A 26,862-nucleotide genomic window follows, 5' to 3' on the forward strand; every position below is an offset into this window, starting at 1 on the left:
TTACATCTGCCAAGACCCTGTTTCCAAATAAGGTCATGTTTTGAGGTTCTGGGTGGACATGAATTTTTTAGGGACACTATTCAAACCACTATACCCACTTACATTGTATTTAGTTGTGAATACATAAAAATGACAATAAGTCACTGTAAATTCAGTAAAACTTTAAAATAATTTTGTATTTTATTAATTTCAATAGCATCTACATATATTTGAAAAGTTAGGAGGGAAACAATGTGTACTGAGTCTACAGTGCCGTACTTCACAGCTCTACACCAACAGGTAGGGAATCAATGCCTTTCTGGTTAGTCAATAGGCTTACTATGTGGAAGGCATGCCAAGAGAAAGAAGTCTTAAAAGTACTACAGGATAAATGACAACTGTCAACCAGACTGTCTGCAGTGATTACATTTAATTTGGGATAACTTCTTCAGAAGCTGAATTCTAAAATTAGGTAATCTCATCCAAAAAAAAAATCTTATTTGCTGTCTTAGGCTGGACTCTCTAGAGAAGCAAAACCAGTGAAGCATATAAATATATACATAGAGAAAGATTTACAGCAAGGAAATGGCTCACATGGTTGTAGAGGCTGCAATGTTCCAAGTCCATGGATCAGAATAGAGGCTTCTCCTGATTCACGGAGCTGCAGGGGCTGGCAAACTCAAGATCGGCAGGTCAGAGAGCAGGATTCTTGCTCACAGTCTGTGAAAATCGACGAATCTCAAGATCGGCAGGCAAGACACAGGTAAGCTGCTAGCTCAAGTCTCAAGAACTGGAAGTCAGATGAATAGGAGCCAGCTGTAGGATCCAGAACAAGCAAAAACCCCAGAGCCTTGCCAGAACATCAGCTTATGTTTGGATGCAGGCCACATGCCCAAGGAAACTCCCTTTCAACTGATTGGCTACTCTACTCACAGCAGATCCCATCATGGGGGTGATCAAATATCAAATCTCAACAGGAAGTGATCACAACATTATACAACTGCCAAAACACTGAGACTCATGGCCCAGCCAAGCTGACATACAACTTAACCATCATATTTGAAAAATAAATTAACAGTATGATTATACCTGTGTATAATTAAAGTAAAGCTATTAATATCTTCCATCTATCATCTATAATATTCAAGACATTTATGGTTAAAAATATTTCTGTCAATTACCTCTTTTTAGTTTTAACAACTGAGAACAGGTTCCTTGCATCATTTTCTCCACTCCTATGTTGGTTAAGGGCTCAGCTACTTACTGAAAAGTTGGAAGTTTAAATTCACCCAGAGGCACCTTGGAAGAAAGGCCTGGTGATCTACTTTTGTAAGATTACAGCCATTGAAAACCCTATGGAGCATAGTTCTTTTCTGACACATATGTGGCCATGATTTGGAGTCCACAGTAACTGGTACTGACAGAATGGCAGAGAATACCCAAAATATAAGCTAACCACTTGGAAACAAGTAAAAGGTCTTTTACTTTCTTATTAAGTGATTATTATTTAATTTCAGAGACTACAGCATAGGGCTGATACACCACATACACGGTCTTGTCACAAGGTGAGGTAATGAGCAAAATCATTGTTACCCAAAGTAGGTTCTGCTCGGTGCGCCTTCTCATCAATAAAGACACACAGAGGTGAGGAGGGAGGAAGAGCGTTTATTGCAAGCGCAGGCAAGGAGCAATGAGGTGTATACCTCAAATCAAGTTCTCCGAACAGAGAGGCAGATGTTTTACAGGTCTCTCACAAGGAAGTATGTACAAACATGATGGACTACATAGGTTATCATGGCACAGTAAGACAAACGCCGTTTTTTTCTCTGGTATGTAGGCTAGTAAACTGGGTTTGACTGGCTTGAGCCACATCCAGCATTTTGAGGACAAGAGTGGCAGGTTCCCCTTGGTCTGAGCAGCTCCCAGTTTGAGCCACACCCAGTGCTATCACTTAAGGCTTTGTTTGATAATGGCTAAGCAGCTAACTGGCTGGGTTGGCTATCACCAGTAGGTTCCATCAGATTACCCCTGCTAAAATGTATCTAGTCCTTTTGAGTCACAGATTCCTTTGAGAATCTGAGTAAGGTTTTGGTCAGTGTGGGGCATACTATGACACACATACACATAAATACGATGTGTACTTTCCACCCAGTTTGGAAATGGCGATGGCCTGAACAAGAGCTGCCACAGTTGAGATGGAGAGGGCTGGAGTCCAGACATACTGAAAAGTCAGAATTGTTGGGACTTGGTAAGAGTAGGAGAGAAGATGATATCCAGGTTTTAGTGACGAGGTGATGGCAACAGAGTGGAGCAGTTTTCACTTCTGACTTGCTGTATCTGACGTGTCCGTGGGAGAAAGGCGAAGCTGTTCAGAAAATACGTTATAAATGTGTCTGGGTCAAAATACAAAGGTTTAGGTGAAGTATCTGCCGCTGTAATCACCAAGCATGGTCAATAAATTTGTATCTTCCAGAGGAATCACTTCCACACTTCACAAAAACTGTCATCTACGTTTAAAAATTACCTAAGAACGTACGCAATGGAGTCAATCTTTATAAAGAGTCCGCCCCCCAATCCAATTATGCGCATGCGTCCAGCGCATGCGCAGCACCCTCACTGCAGCCGCTCCCTTCTCTGGGCGTCTAGGCTCCCTTCCTCTCAACCGGCCCCGCCCAGGCGGCTGCCCGTGACCTTCCTGGGCGTAGGGAAGGGAAACCCGGAAGGGCAAGCCAAATTCAGATCGCTATGGGGCTGTTTGGAAAAACGCAGGAGAAGCCGCCCAAAGAGCTGGTAAGGGCTACGGCGGCGGCAAATGAGTGGGTCGTTTTGTGTGGGGCGTAGAGGAGTTCGTGAGCGGCTGGACGCTCTTTCCCCCATGGATGGCCAGGTACCGCCTGTCCCCATTTCCGGGGCCTCCCACTCGGCCGAGGGGCCTAAGAGAGAGTTTCTGAACTGTGGGGAGAGATAGCCCTCGGCACCACAGCTGTCGGCCAGCGAGCCGAGGGCTTAATTAAGAGTTCCTCGCCTTGCCACAAGGTGCGGAGGCAGCGACGCTGTCCTGTCTTTGGAAGCCCCTTTCCTCTGCGCGCGTTGGTACATCCCGCCCGGAACCTTTCCCTGGTGCAGGCCCCGCCCTCTCGCTCCCCTCGACCGAGAGCCCGCCGCGACCGCCGGAAGGTCCGGGCTCCTGTCGCCCGTTTGACACCCACCTGCCCCCAGCTGCACTGAGAGGGAGGCTATGACTCCTCTTTCCCCTGCCACAGATACACGTTAATTATAACAGGGAGAATGCTGCCTAAGATAGCTCTGGACCCGGCTTCGAATTCTTTGTCTACCTGTTCACTGAGAATGTCGGGAGGCAATGTCGTGCACTGGTAGAGGCCCTGTAGTCAGATTGCCTACCTTTGAATCCTGGTTGCCCACATCTCAGCTCCGTCATCTCGAGAAAGTTAACGTTTCTGTTCCTTAGTCTTACCTGTCGAGTAGGGATGATAATATATCACCTCAGTGATTGAAAATGAAAGGATGTAAATGCCTTGTGTGTTTCTTGGCACATAATATGTGTTAACGATAATGTTAATTTAATATTCAAAGATCCTAGAAGAGTAGGCACTCAGTATTAACGCTAGTTCCCTCAGACAACTTGGTTTTACTCCCTGGCAGAATAAAAATTCTAGAGCTTAAATGAGATAAGAGTGTGTGGCATCATTTTGCAAACTGTAGAGTACTGTATAGATGTACATTTTATTATATAGATGTACATTTTATAAGATAGCTGTTACTGTAGAAGTGTGTTTTTTGATAATCGGTAAAGGTCATTACCTTTAGTATTTGGTCTTAGCTTTGCCATTCATAGAATAAGATGATGGAAAAAATGGTCTCATTACTGTTTAAACTGGTCTCCGATATATGTATTACTTGTATAACGTGTAATGTTTTAAAATGATAAATATAACTACTAAGAACACCATGTCAGTGTACTCTTCCAGTGGGGTAACCTACCAGGGAAAACAAATTAACAACAGAAAATGGCAGGGTGGATGCATGAGATTGGTTTTTAAAATATGCCTACCAGAGCTGAACAGGTGTGATCATTTGCTAAATAAATGTTTGTTTTTTTTCCCCGCCGTTACGGACAAGTCTGTACTCAGTACTGTAGAGTAGTGCTTCTCAAACTGTAATGTGCATACTGATCACTGGGCATTTTGTCAAAATTCAAGTTCTGATTCAGTACGTTTGGAGTACGGCCTGAGATTTCTAGCAAGTTCCCAGGTGATGCTTATGCTACTGGTCTGCAGACCACACTTGAATAGCAAGGTTGTAGAGTATATCAAGAATTAACCACAACACTCGGGGACGTCTAGCTCAAATGGCATAATATAGTGTATAAGGAAAATGTTTATACATCCTACATACTACTTTGGTGAGTAGCATCTGGGGTCTTAAAAGCTTGTCAGTGGCCATCTAAGATACTCCACTGGTCTTACCCTATCTGGAGCAAGGGAGAATGAAGAAAACCAAAGACACAAGGGAAGGATTAGTCCAGAGGACTAATGGACCACTACTACCACAGCTTCCACCAGACTGAGTCCAACACAACTAGATGGTGCCCAGCTACCACCACCGACTGCTCTGACAGGAATCACAATAGAGGGTCCCAGACAGAGCTAGAGAAAAATGTAGAACAAAATTCTAACTCACCAAAAAAAAAAATAAAAATAAAAACAGATCAGACTCACTGGTCTGACAGAGACTGGAGAAACCCTGAGAGTATGGCCCCTTGACACTCTTTTAACTCTGTACTGAAGTTACTCCTGAGGTTCACCCTTCAGCCAAAGATTAGATAAGCCCTTAAAACAAACAATAATACACATAGCTCAATCATGTATACGAGACTAAATGGGCATACCAGTCCAGGGGCAAGGATGAGAAGGCAGGCGGGGACAGGAAAGCTGGACGAATGGAAATGGGGAACCCACGGGCAGGAAAAGGAGAGTGTTGACACATTGCAGGGTTGGCAACCAATGTCACAAAACAATATGTGTATTAATTGTTCAATGAAAAACTAATTTGCTCTGTAAACCTTCCCGTAAAGCTCAATTAAAAAAGAATTAACCAGAACAACTACTAGCTAAAATGTATTAAACCAGGCATTGTGCTAAGCACTTTGGTGGGGACTGTCAATGTTACAAAACAGGTACTGTTATCCCCACTTTACAGGTGTGGAACCGAGGCACTGACTGTTTAGATAATGTGCTCAAGGTCACACAGTTTGTAAGTGGTAGAACTAGAGCTTATAAGATGTTTTGTTTTGAAGCCTGTATTCATAACTATCCTGCCATGTATGCTGCCTTCCAAAGGGGGATTATAAAGATGAATTAAGCACCCAAGGAACTTAACATCTTGCAAGATAAGCATTTCAAAAACAATTCAGGTTGACTACCACATACACAATATATATAAATCAAAAACTAAATCCGTCACCATCGAGTCAATTCCGACTCATAGTGACCCTACAGACAGAGTAGGACTGCCCCATAGGGTTTCTAAGGCGTGGCTGGTGGATTTGAATTACCAGCGTTTTGGTTAGTAGTGATAGCTTGCCATAGCTCTTAACCACTGCGCCACCAGGGCTCCTCAACGTATACAGGAGTACATATAGGAGTTCAGGGGTTGGAGTGATCACCCCTAGACTGAGGTGATCAGAAATGAGTTGATCCTGCACTGTCATGTTTTCCACACACCTCCTGCCTATGAACTGTTTCTTGACTAATAGGATTTTTAGTATTAGATGATCTGTTTTTCTGGTGCTGGAGATGTCCTGCCCAAGATTTTCTTCAGTTCCCCCTTCTCAGTACTCCAAGGTACCCATTCTCTTCTCATGATAACTTATTCTAATTTGTCAGAAGAGTGTCTCTGTTTGCTTTAGGTTGAGCCTCTAAAGTTCTCTCTTTACACCTTGTGACTTGTGACCAAGGAGAGTGTTTTCTCACTTGTCACAGTTAATTTAGTGTGGAGTTTGTCAGTTCCAGAAGGTGCCAATAAAGCAGTTGTTGTTAGGTGCCATCAAGCAAGCTCCGACTCATAGTGACCTTATGTATAACAATGAAACATTGCTATGTTTGAGCAGGAATGGGAAATACTCTTCTCTGTAGAGCTACTGACCCACTGGTAAAGTATTAGAAGAGATATATGAATAAGACAACACGTAATATTAGTTTGGCATTTCTTTTAAAGAAAAAAAAATGTTCAACTCTATAAAGAGAGCTAAATAAAATAAGGATAGGAGGCGGGGCCAAGATGGCGGAGTAGTCAGACGCTTCTGGTGGACCCGCTTACTACAAAGACCCTAAAAAACAAGTGATTCAATTACATATGGCAATCTGGGAGCCCTGAACATCAAAGGCAGAGTTGAGGAACCGGACTGAGAGGCAGGGGGAGGGAGAGACTGTTCAGAAGCAGCGAGGAGTTGCCAGACCTGACCCAGCAAGATCCTGAGCCCTTCAGGCCTGAGCAGCTCTTGGGTGAACGGTGAGGCAGGCAAGCGGCGGTGATCAGTAGGTGCGTTTTCCGCACCGGGAGAGACCCAGCACCAGAGAGTCTGCATGGCCACCCGAAACCAGTGAGAAGCAGCCTTCACCGGTGAAAGATAAGTAATTGCGTGCAGCCTACCGTGCGGATCAAAAACACCCCTCTTAGGGAAAAACCTCTTTCCCATTTACCTCCCTGCTCCCTGCTCTGCACTGGGTCCTGGACTGGCTTCAGCAATTGCCGAGTCCCCTGGGCCGGAAGTAGGATTCGTCACACACCTGGAGCCATTCTCCCTGCCTTGGAGAGTGAACAAATTAACAAACGGGAAAAAATAAACTGCTGGCTCCCCGAAGCCAGGAACCCAGGGTAGGCACAGCTCCTTTGCCTAGGCACAGGCATAAGGGATCCACAGACGTTGAGTGCCTTTTCCTCTGCATAGACTTGTGTGGGCCCATCTCAACAGCATAGGCCCTCATTACCACGGTACAACAGGGTATATACCAGAACCCTAACTTCAACCGTTTCAGCTATAAAGTGGCAGGTTCTTGACGTTTGACACTGCTCTGCCCATGAAGCAGGGTCTTCACCTTCCCACGTCAGGGGCCTAAGGACTGGTGGCTCCACCCATGCCACCTAGCCACCTGCGATAGGGGCCCATGAATAAGAGGTGCCCCCTCATCCTTACAGCCAACAGCATTAGATGCTCATAGCCCGGCTGCAAAACCCACCCACCTACGTGCTCTAGGGAACAGGGACACGCCTTCTTCCTGGACACTCAGGAGCAGCCGCAGCCCCCTGCCTTGCTCAGAGTGTGTCCCCCTGCCGCAGCCAGATGCCTGTGCCTACACCAATCACCCATGCCTGTCTAGGACTGTAAGTGAGAGCCTGCACCACAAACTTGGTGGCTATCTACCTGGGCACCTGAGCTGAATCCATACAGGAGGAGTGGGCAGACTCCTGAGCTCACATACCTAGTAACAGATCTAAATACCTGGTGACAGGACATAGAGCTTCAAAGGTGCCAATAATCAGACTAGCTTATATGAGCAGCCTATTTGGGCATATCAGAACAAAACAAGAAGCTAGGACACCGTAAGCAAACATAAAATAAATAAATATAATTTACTCATGGCTCGGAGACAACAGTCAATATCAAATCACATAAAGAGGCAATCCATGATGGCTTCAGCAAGCTCTCAAAGAATCTAGAAATTTTCCAGAGGAGGAAAATTTCTTGGAATTACCGGAGGCAGAATACAAAAGATTAATATACAGAACTGTTGAGGAAATTAAGCAAAACACAGAACACACAGTAGAGGAAATTAAAAAGATTAGAAAAGAGCATAATGACAAATTTAACAGGCTGCAAGAATCCATAGAGAGACAGCAATCAGAAATCCAGAAGATTAACAATAAAATTTCAGAATTAGACAACTCAGTAGAAAGTCATAGGAGCAGAATTGAGGCAATGGAAGTCAGAATTAGTGAGATTGAAGATAAAGCATTTGACACCAATTTATTTGAGGAAAAATCGGATAAAAGGATTTAAAAAAATGAGGAAACCCTACGAATTATGTGGGACTGTATCAAGAGGAATAACCTACGAGTGATTGGAGTGCCAGAACGGGGGGGATAACAGGAAATACAGAGAGAATTGTTGAAGATTTATTGGCAGAAAACTTCCCTGATATTGTGAAAGAAAAAATAATGTTGGCAGATGGGGAGGGGGCTAAGAAAGAGGGAGGGATCAAACTAAATGCTCTGATCACAGCTGGGATACTATTGAATTGCGATAAATTTACAATGTGCCTTCCACTGGGGTCTGGAAGAGGAGGACATGTTGGTCCTGGTCCTGGATAGGATAAGTAGGGGCCAGGTGAAGCTATACCACGCCATCATGGTTGTCCAGCAAAGTATCATGGTGTCACGGTGACAGGTGAGGTTTGACAAGTGAAATACATTATGGGTGGTGTTCCCAGAGTTCTGGTATAGTGTGCAGCATAGAGTGCATACTGTATATGCTAAATAAATATTTGTTGAATGATAAATCTATCAGGCGCACCTTGGAAACCCTAAAGGGGCAGTTCTACTCTGTCCTTTAGGGTCATTACGAGTCGGAATCAACTGGATAGCAATGGATTTTTTTTTTTTTTTTTTTGAATGATGAATGAGTATCAGAATAAGGTTAAGAAAGGTTTAAGATCAGATAGTCCCAAGGTGGAGCACTGTTTCAAGGAATACTCCAGGGAAGTATTTGCTGTATAAGGAGCCTCTACAGACTGAAACCTTTCCCCCCAGGCATCTCAGAGACACTTTGATGGCAACATCTTAGCAGTGAAACCTGTTCTGTCTTAAAGGGCCCAAGCTAAGACTACTAGACTGTGCCAGCTGAGGGTGAGGGAACCTTGTTATCTATTTAGAAACTTTGCAACTATCAGGTAGGAGGAGACAGGAGACATGTCTTCTCTTGGACTTGAGATTCTCCGGGAGAGTTGTATTGGTCCTTTCTTAGGAACTTTGCTGATTTAGCTTTGGATAGGGTAGTCACCTTCCAAGGAGACCTGGTGATGCAGTGATTAAGCTCTTGGCTGTTAACTGAAAGGTCAGCTGTTCAAACCTACCAGCTGCTTTGTAGAAGAAAAGACCTGGTGATCTGTAAAGATTACAGCCTAGGAAGCCCTATGGGGCAGTTCTACTCTGTCCTGTAGTGTTGCTATTAGTTGGAATTGACTCCACAGCACACAACAGAAGTAAGCTCCCATGGCATCAGAATTCTTGAATTATATGACAAACTTATGTCCTTAGACTGGGCCAGGACTCATAGTTCTGGGATACTATCAGAAGGGAGAAGAAAATGAGAAGGGGAGAGTTGGAAAGGAAGATAGAGAAAGCTTGATTCACTTAGTTCATACAACAGATATTTACTGAGATATTTCGTATGCATTGGGTTGGATACTAGGTTTACAAAAATAAATAAGACACCGGATGGTGACTTCAAATAATACAAAGTTTACTAGGGGAGACTGACATGTGAACAAATACACTTCAGAGATAAAAGCAATAATGTAAGTATGTATGAGGTCTGTGATGTCACAGTGGAGGGAGTGATTAAGTATCTGGAGTGGGGAAGGTGTGTTGGTCAGGGAGGTTATTTGGGCCTTGTCAGAAGAGGCATTAGCCAGGTGGTAGGTGGTACAGGATTTGGAAAGAGTAGTCATTTCAAGCAAAGTGAGCTGTGTATGGAAAATGTGGAAGTGTGGATCATAAGTTGGAGGAAACAAAAAAGTTCAGAATGGTTGGAAGATGGAATACTCTTACATCTGAGTGGGAGGGAGGAGGAGTGATGGCAGTGGTAAAATACAAAGTTGGAGAGGTAAGTAGAGGCCATATTAGTGAATACGTGTGTGTCATTGCTCCTAAAGATGGGGAGCATTCAGAACAGTGGTTTAGAACATGATTTGGAGAGAAGAGATTGAGTAGGGAGACCATTAGTGGCAAGAGATGATGTGGATCTTAACTAAGAATGGCAATGGAAGACGATAGGATGAGTTTTAGAAATACTAGTGGTGCAGTGGTTAAGAGCTCAGCTGCTAACCAAAAGGTAGGCAGTTCAAATCCACCAGCCACTCGTTGGAAACCCTATGGGACAGTTCTGCTCTGTCCTGTAGGGTCCCTGTGAGTCGGAATTGACTCGATGGCAATGGGTTTGGTTTGATATAGTCAGAATTTGATGATCTACTGGATTTGGGGTGAGAGTAGAAAGATAGTTCTTAGGCTTCTGTTTAATCCCACCCTCATTCAAATCAGGCTTTTGAAAGTTTCAGGAAAGTTTCAGGAGACTGATGCAGGAGATTGAATTATTGACAGAAATGTAGAGAGCGGACACACATTCAGAGTGGCATGGTTGGATGCCATCTTTGAGTGGGTGAGCGCTGTTTCCTACTTGGGACAATCCCATGGGCAAGAGCGTTGGTTGCTATGCAATGTATATGCTGCCATGGTTTCCATTGGCCATGACTGACCCTTTTCATACAGGTTCGAAAGCCCTGTGGGAAGCGAGTACATCAGTGTACATGCTTCCTCTCTTCACCCTAGTCCCTTACATTCTCCCAGAGAGTACCAATCATGATCTTAATTTTGATACGACTCCTTCATGCCCCGTTTTGTTTTGTATTTAAAAAATTTACAATTGCTTGTTTTATGTAACTTTATATGTGAGATTTATTTATATACTGATAAAGTTATTTCATGTGTTTTTAAAGCCATAGAAATCCATTGTATCAATTTATGACAGTTTATTCATTTTATAGCTGGTCATTTTTTTTTGTTAATGAAACAGTGCTGTAATGAACTAATTCTAATACATGTATGTTTGTGAGAGAGTTTCTTTAGAATATGTATCTGTAAGTGAAATTATTGAATTTTAGGGTATGGTTTCTTTAAATGTAAAAGGTACTACCAAATTGGGCTCCAAAACAGTTGTACTAATGTGTGCATCAACCAGAAGTATATGAGAGTGCTCTGTTTTCATATCTTCTCTACTACTTGTTATTGACTGAAAGTTTTACTATTCCAATCTGAGATTTGAAATGGTATCTGGCTTTATCCTGACTATTATGAGGATGAATATCTTTAAAAATGTTTATTTTCTCTAAGCATATGTCTTGTCATTTTACTATGCTTATGTTGTCCTTGTTATAAAAAGTTTAATTTCTTTTTATAATGGAATATCAATGACATGCTAAGTACTTTATTTTTTACATTTTTATTATGAAATATTTTAAAGTTCACAAAAGTAGGAGTAGTAGCATGATGAAAACTTCATATATCATCTAAATTCAATTGTTCATAACATTTTGCTATTATTTGCTATATTTTTTTTTCTTGGCTGAATTATATTACAGATATCATAACCCTTTAGTCCACAACACTTCAGAGTGCATCTCCAGAAAATAAATTATTTTACATACCTAACAAAAATCCCTTAGTTTCATCCAATATCGAGTCCATATTTAAATTTTCCCAAGTGTCCCAAATAATATCTTATAATTTTTATCAGGATCCAGTGAAGGACCATGCTGTGTATTTGATTAGTATGTTTAAGTCTTTTAAATCTAGAGTAGCATCCCCGCCCCTTTGCCTTTTTCCTCATAAAATTAACTTAAAAAATTTTTTTATAAGGCTAGCCTAGTTGTCTTGTAGAATATCCTTCATTGTGGATCTGTCTGGTAGTTATTTAACTTTTTCCTCTATCCCCAGCATTTTCTATAAACTGAAAATTAGATTTAAAAACTTGATCAGATTCAGGTTAAACAGTGTAGTAAGAATGTTATTGTTAGGTGCTATTGAGTTGGTTCTGACTCACAGCTACCTCATGGAAACAGAACAAAACACTGCCAGGTCCTGCACCATCCTCACAATCGTTGCTATGTTTGAGCCCATTATTGCTGCTACTATGTCAGTCCCTCTCATTGAGGGTCTTCTCTTTTTTGCTGACTCTCTACCAAGCATGATGTCCTTTTACAGGGATTGGTCCCTCCTGATAACATGTCCAAAGTAAGTGAGGCCAAGTCTTGCCATCCTCGTTTCTAAAGAGTATCCTGGCTGTACTTCTTCCAAGACAGATTTATTCATTTTTCTGGCAGTCCATGGTATAGTCAATATTCTTCAACACCGTAATTCAAATGCATTAGTTCTTCTTTGGTCTCTTCCTTATTCATTGTCCAGTTTAGCAAGAATACCTCATAGGTGATCTGTTCACTTCATACTGTATCACATCAGGAGGTATATAGTGTCTGGTAATCTCATTATTAATGATGCTGATAAGTTTGGTCACTGTTGCTGTAGTGACAGCCTGATCACTATGACATTAGATTTTTCCCTTTGCTACTAGTAAGTAGTCTGAGAGGTGATCCACTGACACTGAGTAGATGTCCAGATCATCATTAACCTTTTACATAGATATTTTAGCATCTATTGGTGTCAGTTTTCTGAATCAGTTATTTTATAAGGGTTTGCAAGATGGAGAGTTTTCATCATTTCATCAGTAATAAGCAATGTCCAAAGAGCACTGGTTTCTTTTAGTGGGAAGTGTATTTAGAAACCACAATTTGGATACTCATGGTGCTTATTGCTGCTGGAGTATCCTTGCTTCTAGGCCTTTTTCTTAGACAGAACTAGTAAATATATTCCTAAAAAATTCATAAGGACAATTGTAAAGTAAGTAGTTTTGGACCAGCTGTTCTGCTGAAAATAACTAGAAGAGCTAAACAAAAAGTATAACTATGCACATCATTGGAGAGCTGCCAAGGCAGTGAGGAATTGTAAAACCAAGATCCTATAGAAGAGTTAAGGTCACTTACATTTGGAGTTGACATTTGGGGCCACTTTTTCCCTACAAAACCAAAACCAAAAAAAAAAAAAAAAGCCCATTGCTGTCAAGTCAGTTTTGACTCATGGTAACCCAAGTGCTACAGAGTAGAACTGAGCTCTGTAGGATTTTCTCAGCTGTAATCTTCTTGGAAGCAGATCACCAGGTCTTTCTTCCATGGTGCTGCTGTATGGGTTTGAACCACCAACTTTCTGATTAACAGCTGAGTGCAAACTCTTTGTATTACCCAGGGACCTTTCATTTAATTTCTAACGCAGCGATGAGAAATTGAGAGTCTGAGTAGAGCTTTTGACAGATCCTGTGGTTAGGGGGTAAAAAAAAAAAAAATGGAGTTTGGGGTAAACCAAGGATAAGGGCCTCTGTTATATCCTCAGGGATATACCAGAAAGAGTACACCTTAGCAGTAACAGTGAGTTGGAAATAGACCAGCCCTCACGAAGGTGAAGCCCGGTTTCAAATCATCTTAATCCCTGATTGGATTAATTAAGATGAACCAATTGACAGTGCCCATAGGCTAGTTGTTTGCCAGAAGCAAACGTTTAAGTCCTCTCTGGAAGAAGGTAGCAAAAGAATCTAGAGACTAAATTTTCCTGAAGATTTTCATATACAGTATTTAGAATTCAGTTAAAGAAAAACAGACATTAATTGATAGGAAGTCTTTATATAGTCTAGATATGAATCCTTTGCCACTTACATGGTTCCAAATGTCGTCTCCCAATTTGTAGCCTATCTTTTTACTTTGTTTATGGCATCCTGTAAATCAATTTAAGTATGAGATGCTCAGGTGTTATTTTACTTATTTGTTTTGCTATTTATTTGGCTTGATGCTCTCTGAGCTTCCGAGATCTATAGTTTGGTGTTTGTCATTAATTTTAGAAAGTTCTCAGCCATTATTATTTCAAATATTTCTTCTGCTCCATTCTTTTTTCCTTCTTCTGGTATTCCAATTACAGGTACGGTACGTCTTCTGAAATTGCTTCACTGTTCTTGGATGTTCTGTCCTTTTTTTTCTTTCTTTTTTTTATTTCAGTTTAGGATGTTTCTATTGACCTATCTTCAGATTCATTTATTCTTTCTTCATCTGTGTGCAGTCTGCTGATGAACCCATCATAGGCATTCTTTGTCCCTGTTTCAATGTTGACAATGCTTATGATTTTTAGTATTTCCTTTTTATTTTTTCTTAGAGTATTCATCTCTGTGCTTACATTACCCATCTTTTCTTGCATGTCTTCTACTTTTTCCATGAGAGCCCTTAACATATTAATAATAGTTATTTTAAATTTCTCCTTGATAATTCCAAAATCTATGTCATATCTGAATCTGGTTCCAAGGCTTGCATTGTCTCTTCAGACTTTGTTTTTTAGCATGCTTTGTAATTTTTTGTTGAAAGCCAGGCATGATGTATGAGATAATAGGAACTGAAGTAAATAGGTTTTTAGTAAGAGGTTTTATATTAATCAGGCCAGGAGTTGGGCTGTGTTTAATGTTTGCTGTAGCTGTAGGTGCCAGAGGCTTCAAATTCCTGTAGCGTCTTTGTTTTTGTCTCTCCTGTTGCCTTTGGGGAGCCCTGGTCACGCAGTGGTTAAGTGTTTGGCTGCTAACCCAAAGGTCAGCAGTTCAAACCCACCAGTCACTCCTTGGAAATCCTATGGGACAATTCTGCTCTGTCCTGTAGGGTCACTATGAGTCAGAATCCACTCGACGGCAATAGGTTTTTTGGTTTGGTTGTCTTTGAGTTTCCTTCAGTGTTACTGCTCAGGGCACGGAGGCCCTCTGGACTCAGTGGGTCCTTGTCTTTCTCTTGTAAGAATACACAGAGGAGACAATTTTTGAGTTCAGCTCTAACAGGTTTATTTTACTTGTGACAAGTAAAAGGAGTCAGTGAGGGCTCATACCTCTCCAAAAGACTGACTCGAAGGGGGAAGCAAAGCTAGGGCTTATATGGGTTCGGTGGAGATAATAGAGCAATGAATATTCAGTGTGTTTCTTTGAAGGGGCAGGTACTTCTCAGAATGGCAGTGCATACTAATTAGGTTGCACGCACATCTGTAATCCAAGATGCAACCCGCTGATATTCAAGATGGAGTCCCCTCAGCAGCCCTTGGCATCACTTATAATGGGATATGGCGCAGGCGCACTGATCTTCTGCAGTACTTCACCCGCTTCGGTGGGTCAAAACAGTGGTCACACTTCGTTGTTCTGCACATACAGAACCTGTAAAAAGGGGGAAGGGACTAGACACTACGGAGGAGGTAGTAATTCACGGATTATTTTGATCTTATTTTATGTTGAGAGGATGTGGTTCCTGTTTACCCAACTTCTAGGTAGTAATCTTTTAACAGCTCTTTTATTCCGCCAGCACAGTTAACCCTATCTATCTCATAAGAACTCCTTTTTAAATAGAGTTTGTCTTGCAGCTTTTTCAGCTGTTATTATACTAGACTGTACTGTTAGTATACTGGAGTCTTGATGATATGGTAGTAAGATATGGGGAGGGGAAGCATTCTGTATCTTACGTCTAAAGTTCTGTTTTATAGTGGGCCTGTGTCCCTGAGCTGTAACTGTCACAACTCTTTCGTAGTTCCTTGTCTCCCTACCCATACATGAAACAGGCTAGAGGGAACTGGAGTTGGGTAAATGCCCTTTCCCATGGTGGGTAAGGCTCTAGTGATATTGTTTCCCCTGGAGAGTAGGCATTTGTTATGTGGGCCTGTTTCAAAATGGTTACCTCTCCCCTCCCCTTGCCAGAAACATGAGGGGATCTATTTGGACTTTCCACCATGAGAACCTCCTGGTGTTTCCTGCAGGTAAAACCCAAGAAAATGTGGCAGCTCCCAGGAGTTTCTCACTCTTCATTCTAGTCCACTCTCAGCCTCCAACAAGTCACCAAAATTACCTTTTAAGTGTTCTACCATTTTATGGCTCTGGTGGTTTCTGTTTCTGATGAGCAGAACTCAATGTGACTCTGAATTTACCTGTCATTTCAGATTCTGAATGGCAGTTTGCCCTGTGACTTCAGTTTTCTGATAGATCTAAGAAAAGTTGTTTGCTTTTGGTTCAGCTTTTTTCTTGTTGTAAGGACAGAAGAAATGACTTCTAAGCTGAAACTGAAAGTTGCCTTCACTTATGAAAGACATTTTAGTAGTATAGTCATTATATGACGTAGTATACGTTTACATGTTTATTTGTTTATTGATTGCTTTTACTCATTAGAATGTAAACTTCATAAGGGTAGGGTCTTTGATTGTTTTGTGTCCTCCTGTATTAGTGGCACATCGAACAGTGCCTGGCACATCACAGGTACTCAGTAAACATTTGAATAAATGTATGAAGCTTCAATTTCCTTTCCTACAGTTCCTGAACATTCTGATTAGCCAGCAGTGTCTTAAAATTTCTTTGTTCATGTACCACCTAAAATAATTTTGAGTAATTGTGTACTGTCTTGGACAGTTTTAAATTAATATCAATTAATTTAAATTACATAGATTTTCATGGATTGAATTACATCCCCCCAAAAATGTGTGTATCAATTTGGCTGAGCAATGATTTCCAGTATTGTATGATTGTGTACCATTCTGTAATCTGATGTGATTTCCTTATTTGTTGTAAATTCAATCACTATGATCTAATAAGATGGATTAGTGGCAGTTATACTGATGAGGTTTACAAGATTAGATAGTGTCTTAAGCGAGCAGAGACACATGGGAACCTCATACCACCAAGAAAGCAGTGCTGGGAGCACGTCCTTTCGACCTGAGGTTCCTGTGCAGAGAAGCTCCCAGACCAAGGGAAGATTGATGACATGGACCTTCCTCCAGAGCCTATGGAGAAAGCGTTCCCCTGGAGCTGACGCCTTGAATTTGGACTTGTAGCCTACTGGACTCTGAGAAAATAAACTTCTCTTTGTTAAAGCCATCCACTTGTGGTATTTCTGTTATAGCAGCACTAGATGACTGAGACAGAATTTGGTACTGGGAGTGGGGTGCTGCTCTAACAGATGCCTAAAATGTGGAAGCAGTTTTGAAACTGTGAATGGATAGAGGAGTGGCAGTGGCAGAGGACAAGCAGCAGCAGAGAAGGGGCAGCGGCAGAGAACCAGCAGCAGCAGAACCAGGAGACCAGTGGGAGACGGCACTGGAGCCAACCCACAGAGTGAGAGAGCTGAGTGCCTGTGAGCCAGAGGCTTCCTGGCAGAGTGGGGTGCCTCCGGGCACTTATTGGTGGAGTTAGGCTTGCTGACCTACAGTGTGAGGGCCTTTGCACTGGAGTAGGGTGCCTCCAGGCACTTATCGGTGGAGCTACAGAGCCTTGGAACACTTGCCTCAGCAGGGCAGATGCGGGAGTGAGGCCCGAGGGCCAAGATGCCACAGGAAGCAGAAGCTGAAGAGACAAGGAACATAAGAAGCCGAGCTGTCTCAGTCTCAAAAGGTATGGCCATGACCTCAAGGGTTTCAAAGGGTGGAGCCATGGCCTCTGGTGTTTCTAAGGATGGAATTGTCACTCCAGTGGAATAGGAGAATGGTGCGCCTAAAGCTGAGGGAAACAGAGGTGCTGTCCCAGTGGGCCTGGAAGTCGGAGCTGAAGCCCAGGGCTGATGGGCCTCCACTCAGAATCCGGAGACTGTGGCCAATATCTAGAGTCTGGAGGGCAGGGCTATTGTGTATATGGTCTCAGAGAACAGAAGATTATTTGCAAAGCATTGAGGGTTAATGTAATGTGTTCTGCTGACTTGCTTGGTGCCTGTTATCCCTTTTTTTCCCTCCATTTTCTCCCATTTGTGATGGAAATGTCTAGCTTGTGCCTGTTCTACCGTTGTACCTTTGGAAGCAACTTGTATTCTAGATTTCACAGATGAAGAGAAATTTTATCTTTGGATTTTGGACTTGGAGTTGATTTAAGACTTTTGCTATGATATGACGGGATGAATATGTTTTGCATGTTGCAAGCATGTGATTTTTTGGGTGCCAGAAGGTAGAATCTCATGGATTGAATTATATCCCCCAAAAAATGTGTGTATCAATTTGACTGGGTCATGATTCCCAGTATTGTATGATTGTGTACCATTCTGTAATCTGATGTGATTTCCTTATGTGTTGTAAATTCAATCACTATGGTCTAATAAGATGGATTAGTGGCAGTTATACCAATGAGGTTTACAAGATTAGATAGCGTCTTAAGCGAATCTCTTTTGAGATATAAAAGAGAGAAGTGAGCAGAGACATATGGGAACCTCATACCACCAAGAAAGCAGTGCTCGGAGCAGAGTGCTTCCTTTGGACCTGAGGTTCCTGTGCAGAGAAGCTCCCAAGACCAACGGAAGATTGATGACATGGATCTTCCTCCAGAGCCTACGGAGAAAGCGTTCCTCTGGAGCTGATGCCCTGAATTTGGACCTGTAGTCTACTGGACTGTGAGAGAATAAATTTCACTTTGTTAAAGCCATCCACTTGTGGTATTTCTGTTATAGCAGCACTAGATGGTTGAGACATACATTTATACACACACACACACACCCACACACACACACCCACACCCACACCCACACCCACACCCACACACACCTATGTATATATATACCAACCAAACCAAACCCATTGCTGTCGAGTCGACTCCAACTAATAGCAACCCTACAGGACAGAGTAGAACTGCCCCATAAGGGCATCTCTTAACCATGGAGCCCTGTAGCTCAGCTGCTGACCAGAAGGTTGGTAGTTTGAATACACCAGCCACTCCTTGAAAACCCTGTGGGGCAGTTCTACTCTGACCTGTAGGGTTGCTATGAGTCGGAACCAACTTGATGGCAATGGAGTTTGGTTTTATATATATATGTGTATATATATATATAAAATGATAGATTTAAATAGAGTTGGATAGGGTGTAATTTTTGGCACAGTGTGAATGTTGGTATCTGTAATTGAAATTGTTACATAACTCTTTTAAAAGTATCCAGTAGACTGAATATCACAGCAATTTAAAACCCATCATTGTTCATTTTAAACATACATGTACAAGTCAGACTTTTTTTTATTAATCACTTTTCTCCTTTAACTTTTATTTCCATCCCACTTTCACTACATGGCTTTTTTCCTAATGTAGTAATTTTATGCTTGAAATAATTTCTTATTCATCCTATTATATCTTCAATTAAAATATGTGCATGAACCTAACATTAAAATTTTTAAAATTTTATGACCATACAGCTCTAAGTGTTTAAATGCATCTTCCTGGTAGAGTTATTATAATTATTATTGGTGCATAGTAAATACTTTACAGATTTTTAATATAATTATTAAACATAACAATTTATTGGAAGTATGTCTTCTAACGATATAGAATTTTTTTTTTTTTTTGCCATTTAGTTAACATATCTCTGGATGAGTGCTACGTGGATGAATTCTATAGAGTTCAGCATCAATCCTATTCCTGTTTTATGTTTTATTAGACTCCAGTCCTGAGAAACCTTGCTAACATTAATAAGTAGATGGGAATGGAAGGAGATTTTTTTGGTAGTGTCACTCATTTCTTTGAAATTCTTCTGAGTCATATGCCAAAAAGTGCATAGTGAATTAGTATAAAAATTACTTTTAATAATTTATCAGCTGATAACTCAGATGCTCCTTCAGTTTTTTTTGAAAGCGAAGAATTGGAAAATACTTCACGTGCGTTAAGAACTTGATAATCAGTAGAGCATTCACTACCTTATCATCACACCAGTATTTCCAGTTGACCCATTGTTTAGTGCTTCAGAGTGTTTTGTCTCTAAGGGAAATACACAATGGTAATAAGAGACATGGGCTAGAGGAATACCTTCTTTTGTAAAGTGGGAAAGTATTATTGTGATAGGGAAGAAGGAAAAGGTGAACTCTCATGACAGGCATGTTCTCAAGCAGAGCTGTTTTTGAAATGATTATTTGTAGAAGGTGAAAATTTTAAAACTGATGCCCTTAAAATTATCTATGTCCATGAACCTCTTGAAAAATCTTTGTGTACTTGCAGGGATATCATACTTCCTCTAAGGTTTTGTATAAAGTGTTTCTCACTGCCTTCCTTCAGGTAAGAATCTTTGAATAGCTTGAGGCTTCTATGCACTATGGATCAAAAGAGGTCAAAAAGAAGAAGAAGAAAAAGAAAAAAAGAATTTGGCTCTAAAGCTGTTTCTTCGAAAATGGCTTTATTTTATGTCTGGATTGTGTTTGGTATAAATGTAAAAGTAATATGAAATTCTTAAAATTAGTTGAATTAGGAGTATTGGTATCCCTTGTTTATTTTTAAATTTTTTCTCAGGTCAATGAATGGTCATTGAAGATAAGAAAGGAAATGAGAGTAGTTGACAGACAAATAAGAGGTAAATTATCATTTTATGTCTCCTGTTCCTTACCTTCTTGGTCTATTTTGCTTTACTTCATAAAAATAAACTGTACTTATATATTTAAGGTGTATTTAAGTATATTATATTCATTTGTGTGTGTGTGTGTGTGTGTATATATATGTATGGGATTATTTAAGTTTATTCTTAAAAGTTCCCTTGATGGTGCGAGCAGTATGCACTTGACTACTAACCTAAAGGATGGCAGTTAAAACCAACCCAGTTGCACTGTGGAAGAAAGGCCTAGTGGTAGTTTATTCTATTGATTATTTATAGCTGTTGTAATTATTTTGCTTTCTAATTCTATAATCAGTATAAGAAAAAAGCAATAATGAATTCAAAGAAACTTTACATTTTGTATGATGAATAAAAGAACACAAGAGACCTTGCTACTTATAAAGAAATGCATTTTATGGAATTTAAATTAAAGGAGTTGTGTGTAAATAAGAAGTTTAATTCTGTTATCGCTATTAAAGTTGTGTATCATGGCCAAAAATTGAGAGAAATATATTTCTATATAAAGCTGATTATTGAGTACCACTTAAAATTAAGGTGACTTGCAAAGGGATGGTTACGTTTAAAACTTTCATCATCTTTAACACGTTCATGATTAGAGAAAAATGAGTGCAAGAAAGATAGTCTAAAATCACTCCCTTAAAAAAGAACTGGAGAGGAAACTTCTGTTCCTGGCCATGATTCAGTAACTGATTGCAGACTTTCACTCACTCACTCACTTTTGTAAATAAATAAAAGCTGGACAAAATCTGTGGAACAACTTTTCAGATATTGGACAGCTGACAGTACAGGATTGTGATCACAGAAAGAAGGGAAACAAATATGATCCTGACTTTTGCTTAGAGGTACTTTCTAGATTGTAGCACAGGGATGAGTGTCCCAAGCAGAGCATGTTATCTCACTAAGTCCAAGAGATAGATATCAGAGTTTGGAGAAACTGAATTGGCTGGAATTTCTGGGGCAGAGTTTTGGAGAGTAGGCAACTACCCAGATAAAGAGCCCCAGAAATCTGCATGAGGTCTCGAGTCTTTGGCTGAATACAAAGTTATGCACGTCTAGAGTAAGATTTGAAGAGGCTGGGAAAGAAGAACCACTAGGAGCTATATGCTGAACAGTTCTCATAGCTTTTATCAGCCACAGTAGTGTTTGTTGACATTCAAAAAGACCCCAGAAGGGTCACACCTTAATATTAAGACTAAGATAGTCCTAGATTAAAGGCTACGATAAACCCATACTAATAAAGCTTAAAAACATGTCTTGAAAACCGATCTGTAGGTAACTTAACTGCCTATCAAAATAAAGCTTAACGTTCTTTAAAGGAAGACCACAAAATTCAGATTCTCAACAATGAAGCATTCAGAGTCCAGCATCCAATGAAAAAATTACTGGGAAGAAGCAGGAAAATGTGACCTGAAATCAGGAAAAAAATCAGACAATAGAAACAGATCCAGAAATAACAGATGATGGAATTGACTGACAAGGATTTTAAATATCTATTATAAGTATTTGAGGAATTTAAAGGAAAAGAAGAACATAATGAGGATATACCATATTTTTATGCAAACAGTGTACACCTTCTGTTTGTTTGCCAGCTGTTCCCTCCCCCGCAGAGGTATTTTTGTCAGAGGTCTGTGCTAAGTTTTTTTTTTTTACAACAATGTAAAAAAAATTGACGTAGTGGCACTTGTGAAAATACTTCGTGGAGGAGGACACGCTTGACAAACAAGCAAAAGGTGCACATTATTTGTGTAAAAATATGGTATATAGAAGATCTAGAAAAGAACAAACTGGAACTTCTAGAGATGAAAGATACAATATTTAAAATGAAAAAATTCACTGAATGAGCTTAACAGCAGGTTAGACACTACAGGCAGTTCATGGATTACAAACAAGATCCGTTCCTAAGTCTGTCTTTAAGTCAAATTTATAGGTAAGTCAGAACAGATACATATGGTTCTTATTTAGCATCAGTTAGTCAAATGTTTGTCTTAGTATATAGTATATATTTTACCTTTTTATACATATAAAACAATTAGAAACAATTCCAAACCACGCAGTGTTTTTGGGAGCGTTACAAAGTAGTGTGTATGTTTGTTATTACGAACCATTGTGTGCATTTAACTCAAATTTTTAATATAATAGGCTTTATGGCAATCTGTTCTTAAGTGTAAGTGGTCTGTAAGTCGGACATTCTTAACCCAGGGACTGCCTGTACAGAAGACAAAGTCAGTATACTCAAAGATAGAAATACAGAGTATCCGAACTGTAATACAGAGAGAAAAAGTCTTAGGGGAAAAGAAAATGAACAGTCTTAGTGACTTGTAGGCAGTATCAAAGTCTAACCTGTGTAATTTGAGTCCCAGAGGAGAGAAGCCAGAAAGGGATCAGACAAAATAATAGCAGAAAAATTTCCAAATCTGATGAATACTGCAAATCCACAGACACAAGGAACTCAATGAATTCCAAATAGGATAAACATAAAGAAAACCATACCAATGCATATCATAATCAAATATTGAAAACTAGCAATGAAGAGATAAAACAGCCAGAGGAAAAAAGATAACGTTAAATGCAGGAAACAAAGATAAAAGTGATTGCAAATTTCTCATCAGAAACAATGCAAACCAAAACACCTTTAATGTAATAAAAGGAAAACAAAAATGTCAGTCTAGAATTTTATATCCCATGAATATAGCCTCCAAAAGTGAAAGTGAAATAAAGATATTGTCAAACAAAAACTGAGAAAATTTGTTGCCAGTAGATCTGCACTGCAGGAAATGTTAAAGGAAGTTCTTTAGGCTGAAGGAAAGCTGTAACAAAAAAGAACTTCAGTCTGTACAAAACAGTGAAGAGTGCTGGGAATGGTAAATGTGTGAGTACAGGTAGTCCTGACTTACAACATATTCAAGTTATGACTAACAGCGCCTACTGACCGTCTTTTTTTTTTCTTTTTTTTTTTTTAAATATCAACATTACACGCTGCAACATTGTATGTAGTACATATTACTAATGGTAAGATTTTCAATGTGGATGAAACAGGCTAGTTTTGGAAAAAGATGCCAGAATGGGCCTATATTCACAAAGAGATGGAGTCAGTGCCAGGTTTCAAGGCATTTAAAGACAGAATCATGCTGCTGCTTGGAAGAAATGCTGCTGGATTTAAATCAAAACCTTTTCTCGTTTACTATTTTGAAAACCTGAGCATTCAAAAACATTGACAAAAATAAGCTGCTGGTCTACTACAGGAGTAACTCCAAGGCCTGGATGACGATTGTGTTATTGAAAGACTGGTTTTTAAATTGTTTCATCCCAAAAGGGCAAGCCTACTGCCTTGAAAAGAGCATTTCTTTCAAGATTCTGCTGCTACTTGATAATGCCTCAGGGCATCCTCCTCATGTAGATGATCTAAATAGAGATGTGAAAGTGATGTATCTACCTCCCGATATAACAGCTGTGATTCAGCCTGTGGATCAAGGTGCAGTCACCACCCTACGGAGTACATTTGCTCAGGCAATAGCTGCAACAGATGGAGGTATGGTAACATTTCTGGAAGAGTTACAGTATTCTTCAGTGTATCTAGAACATTGCATCTTCCTGGAAGAAGTTACAGGAAAATGCATGCAGGGGATATGGAAAAAATTGATGAGTTATGTGAACACCCTGCAAACATTGATCAGGATAATACGATGGAAGAGATTGGTGGAAAAAACATCCATATGGCAAGAATGCTGAATTTAGAACTTGATATGCCAGTGTGAAACAGCTCATAGATCACGAAGAAGGAGAACTGACAGATCAGGACTTAATGGATTGTGAGGAGAAAAGAAATGCTGAAGAAGAACAAAAGAATGAGAGATGAAGAAGAGAAGTTGTCAAAAAATTTTACAGTGGAAGGATTAGCTAGACTTTTTCTAAACTAAATTTGGAGTTTCAGTTGCTTGAAAACATGGGCCCAAGTGCTGATTGCTTTGCTAAAGTCAACAGGCAGATTTGGGAAGCAGCGAGATATTACCACGAAATATATGAAGAACAAAAAGGACCATACAGACTATTCTCAATGATTTTCTGGCTAGAAATACCATCCTCATTCCCAGGGATAATCAAGATGATCCAGAACCTTCCACAAATGAAGTTATTACCAAAACTGACAAAATGCCAATGCCATCCAATTCTTTATCGTTGGAGTAAATTTTTATGATTTGTGTACTTTTTATCTGTGTATGTATTAAAATATATCTGACAGGACTTCCGGGCAACATGGTGCTATAGTCAGAAGCACCACGCCGTCCCTCCGCAGCAAAGATCAGAAAAACTAAGTCAGATGGAGTCACATGTCAGTCCTGAACTAAGCATCAAATGAAGAGATAAAGAACTCAGCCAAGCACTGAATGGAAGAAGAAACTGACCAAGAACGGAGAGTGAGGAGAGATACATTCAGAAGTCCCCTATTAGCTACAGCAGCACGGATCTGCCATCTTGGACTCCTGTCGGAGATCAGCAAACGGGGTATGAGAAAGCAGCTTCACGGAGCTTCCAGCAGGAGACAGAGCAACTGGTAACCAGCGATATAGACTTTCCCACCCCCACCCTTCTTCACCCCCACTTAGCTTCCTCTGCTTCCTTTAGCCACAGTCTCTTGGCTGGGAAGCACCAGCTTCACCCTGGTGTTACTTGGATTCCCCCTGCCCGCACTGGCCGGCTCCCTGAGTGCCTTCTGTTGGCTGCTGGTGTTGCTTTTTTCTGCTTCTTTAGATTTCTTCCTTACTTCTGACCACCTCCCCCTCCTTTCTCTCAAATACCTGGCTCCGTGTGCCATCTTTGCTTCTTCCTGAAAGGCTGCAAAACGCTGCTCAACTGTGAAACTGCTTCCCGGCCCATGCAGCCACGCTGGTGGGACCCCCAGGGCTTTTCTGTTTCTTTGTTTGTTTATTTGTTCTGTTTTGATTTGTTTGTTTGTTTTCTTTTTCTTGTCTCGGCTTGGGAGCCCCTTCTAGCCGGGCAGTACCACGTGGCTTGGAAGCTGCTCCCTTACTCTGCGGAGAAGCAAAGGGACATCCCTGGGGGCACTTCTTTTTTCTTTTTGGTTTTGTTTTGTTTCTTTGTTTTGTTTTCTTCTCTCTCTTTTTCCCTTTTTGTCTTTCTTCATTTCCAGTTTCTCAATTTATTCATTTTTTTCTTTCACACTTTTTGTTTCATTTTTGTTTTTCCCCATTTCTCAGTCTCTCATCTCTCCACTACAATAGCAAGCTCCCTTAGCACGCTTTTTTGTTTGTGTGTGTGTTTTTGGCTCCTGTTCCTCTCTCCTCTCTCTCATCTTTCCCATACCCATCTTAGCTCCACACCTCACAATCTACCCCCTCCTTCCTGCCTACCTGCACCATGCGCTGAACATCACACTCCCAAGCAGCACAGGCACGGCCTACTGAAACCTGCCCTGACTGATTCCTGGTCCACATTTTCAGCCCTGGTATGTGCCACAAACAGCCCATCCCAGCAACTCCCCTTCAGCTGAACCTGCCCTGCTGTACCATACCTTAGTCACTGACCCTGCCCATTGGAGAAGGAGGTGAAAAGTATCGTACCCCCAGACGAGCAAACAACAAAGAATGCATAGCCTGCCTGCTCAGACATAACCAAATAAAAAAGCAGGATGAAACAAACAAATCTACAATCAATAAAAAAGGAAAATAACTACTGAATGCCCTGAAGACAGAAGACAATATCAAAACATTTACAAAAACAGGTTGTTTTGATGGTCCCAGTAGACATCCAAAATAAAACTCCAGATGACTTTCAAGTAGAAGAAAAGACACTAGAACTACCTGATAAGGAATTCAAATCTCTAATAGTCAGAGCTATCCAAAAGTTGAAGCAAAAAGCAGACAAAAATGAGGAAAAAATAGACAAATTCATAGAAAAGGCAGACAAATTCATGGAAAATACAGCCAAGAAAATAATACAGGAATAAAATGCTAAAATTCACAACTAGAAATCATACAAAAACAACAGTTAGAAATCCAAAAGATACCAAGATTTCAGAAATGGACAGAAAGGCTGAGGAGCAGGTTTGAAACGATGGAAGACAGGATCAGCAAAATTGAAGACAAACATTTGGATACCACTCTGTTTGAGGAAAAAAGAGAAAAAAGAACAAAGAAAAATGAAAAAAGCCTGAGAATTATGTGGGATACAATCAAAAGCAAAAATCTGCGAGTGATCGGAGTTCCAGAATAGGGAGAGAAAACAGAAAACACAGAGAGGATCACTGAAGAATTGCTGACAAAAAACTTCCCCAATATCCTGAAAGATGAAAAGCTGGCCATCCAAGAAGCTCAACAAACCCTATATAGGATAGACCCCAAAAGAAAATCACAAAGGCATATCATAATCACACTCGCTAAAACCAAAGACAAACAAACACTCCTGAGAGCAGCTCAAGGAAAACAAAAAGTCACATAGAGGAGAAACAATAAGACTAAGCTCGGATTATTCAGCAGAAACCATGCAGGCAAGAAGGCAATGGGATGACATATATAAAACCTTGAAAGAAAAAAATTGCCAGCCAAGAATAATATATCCT

The 26,862-nt window shown here is 40.5% G+C and overlaps 1 protein-coding gene across 1 annotated transcript in view; it reads left to right on the top strand.

The window, feature by feature from the left end:
- The first annotated feature begins 2,649 nt into the window (after positions 1-2,649).
- The window catches only part of CHMP3 (charged multivesicular body protein 3), a 66,682-nt gene continuing 42,469 nt past the window's right edge, over positions 2,650-26,862 (top strand). The window contains exons 1-2 of the mRNA XM_004388230.2: positions 2,650-2,769; positions 20,186-20,246. Coding sequence (XP_004388287.1) covers positions 2,725-2,769; positions 20,186-20,246 — 106 coding nt within the window. The 5' untranslated portion in view covers positions 2,650-2,724. The remainder of the gene's footprint in view (positions 2,770-20,185; positions 20,247-26,862) is intronic.

The sequence above is a fragment of the Trichechus manatus genome, unplaced genomic scaffold (genome assembly GCF_000243295.1).
Source record: "Trichechus manatus latirostris isolate Lorelei unplaced genomic scaffold, TriManLat1.0 scaffold00208, whole genome shotgun sequence".
Classification (NCBI taxonomy): domain Eukaryota; kingdom Metazoa; phylum Chordata; class Mammalia; order Sirenia; family Trichechidae; genus Trichechus; species Trichechus manatus.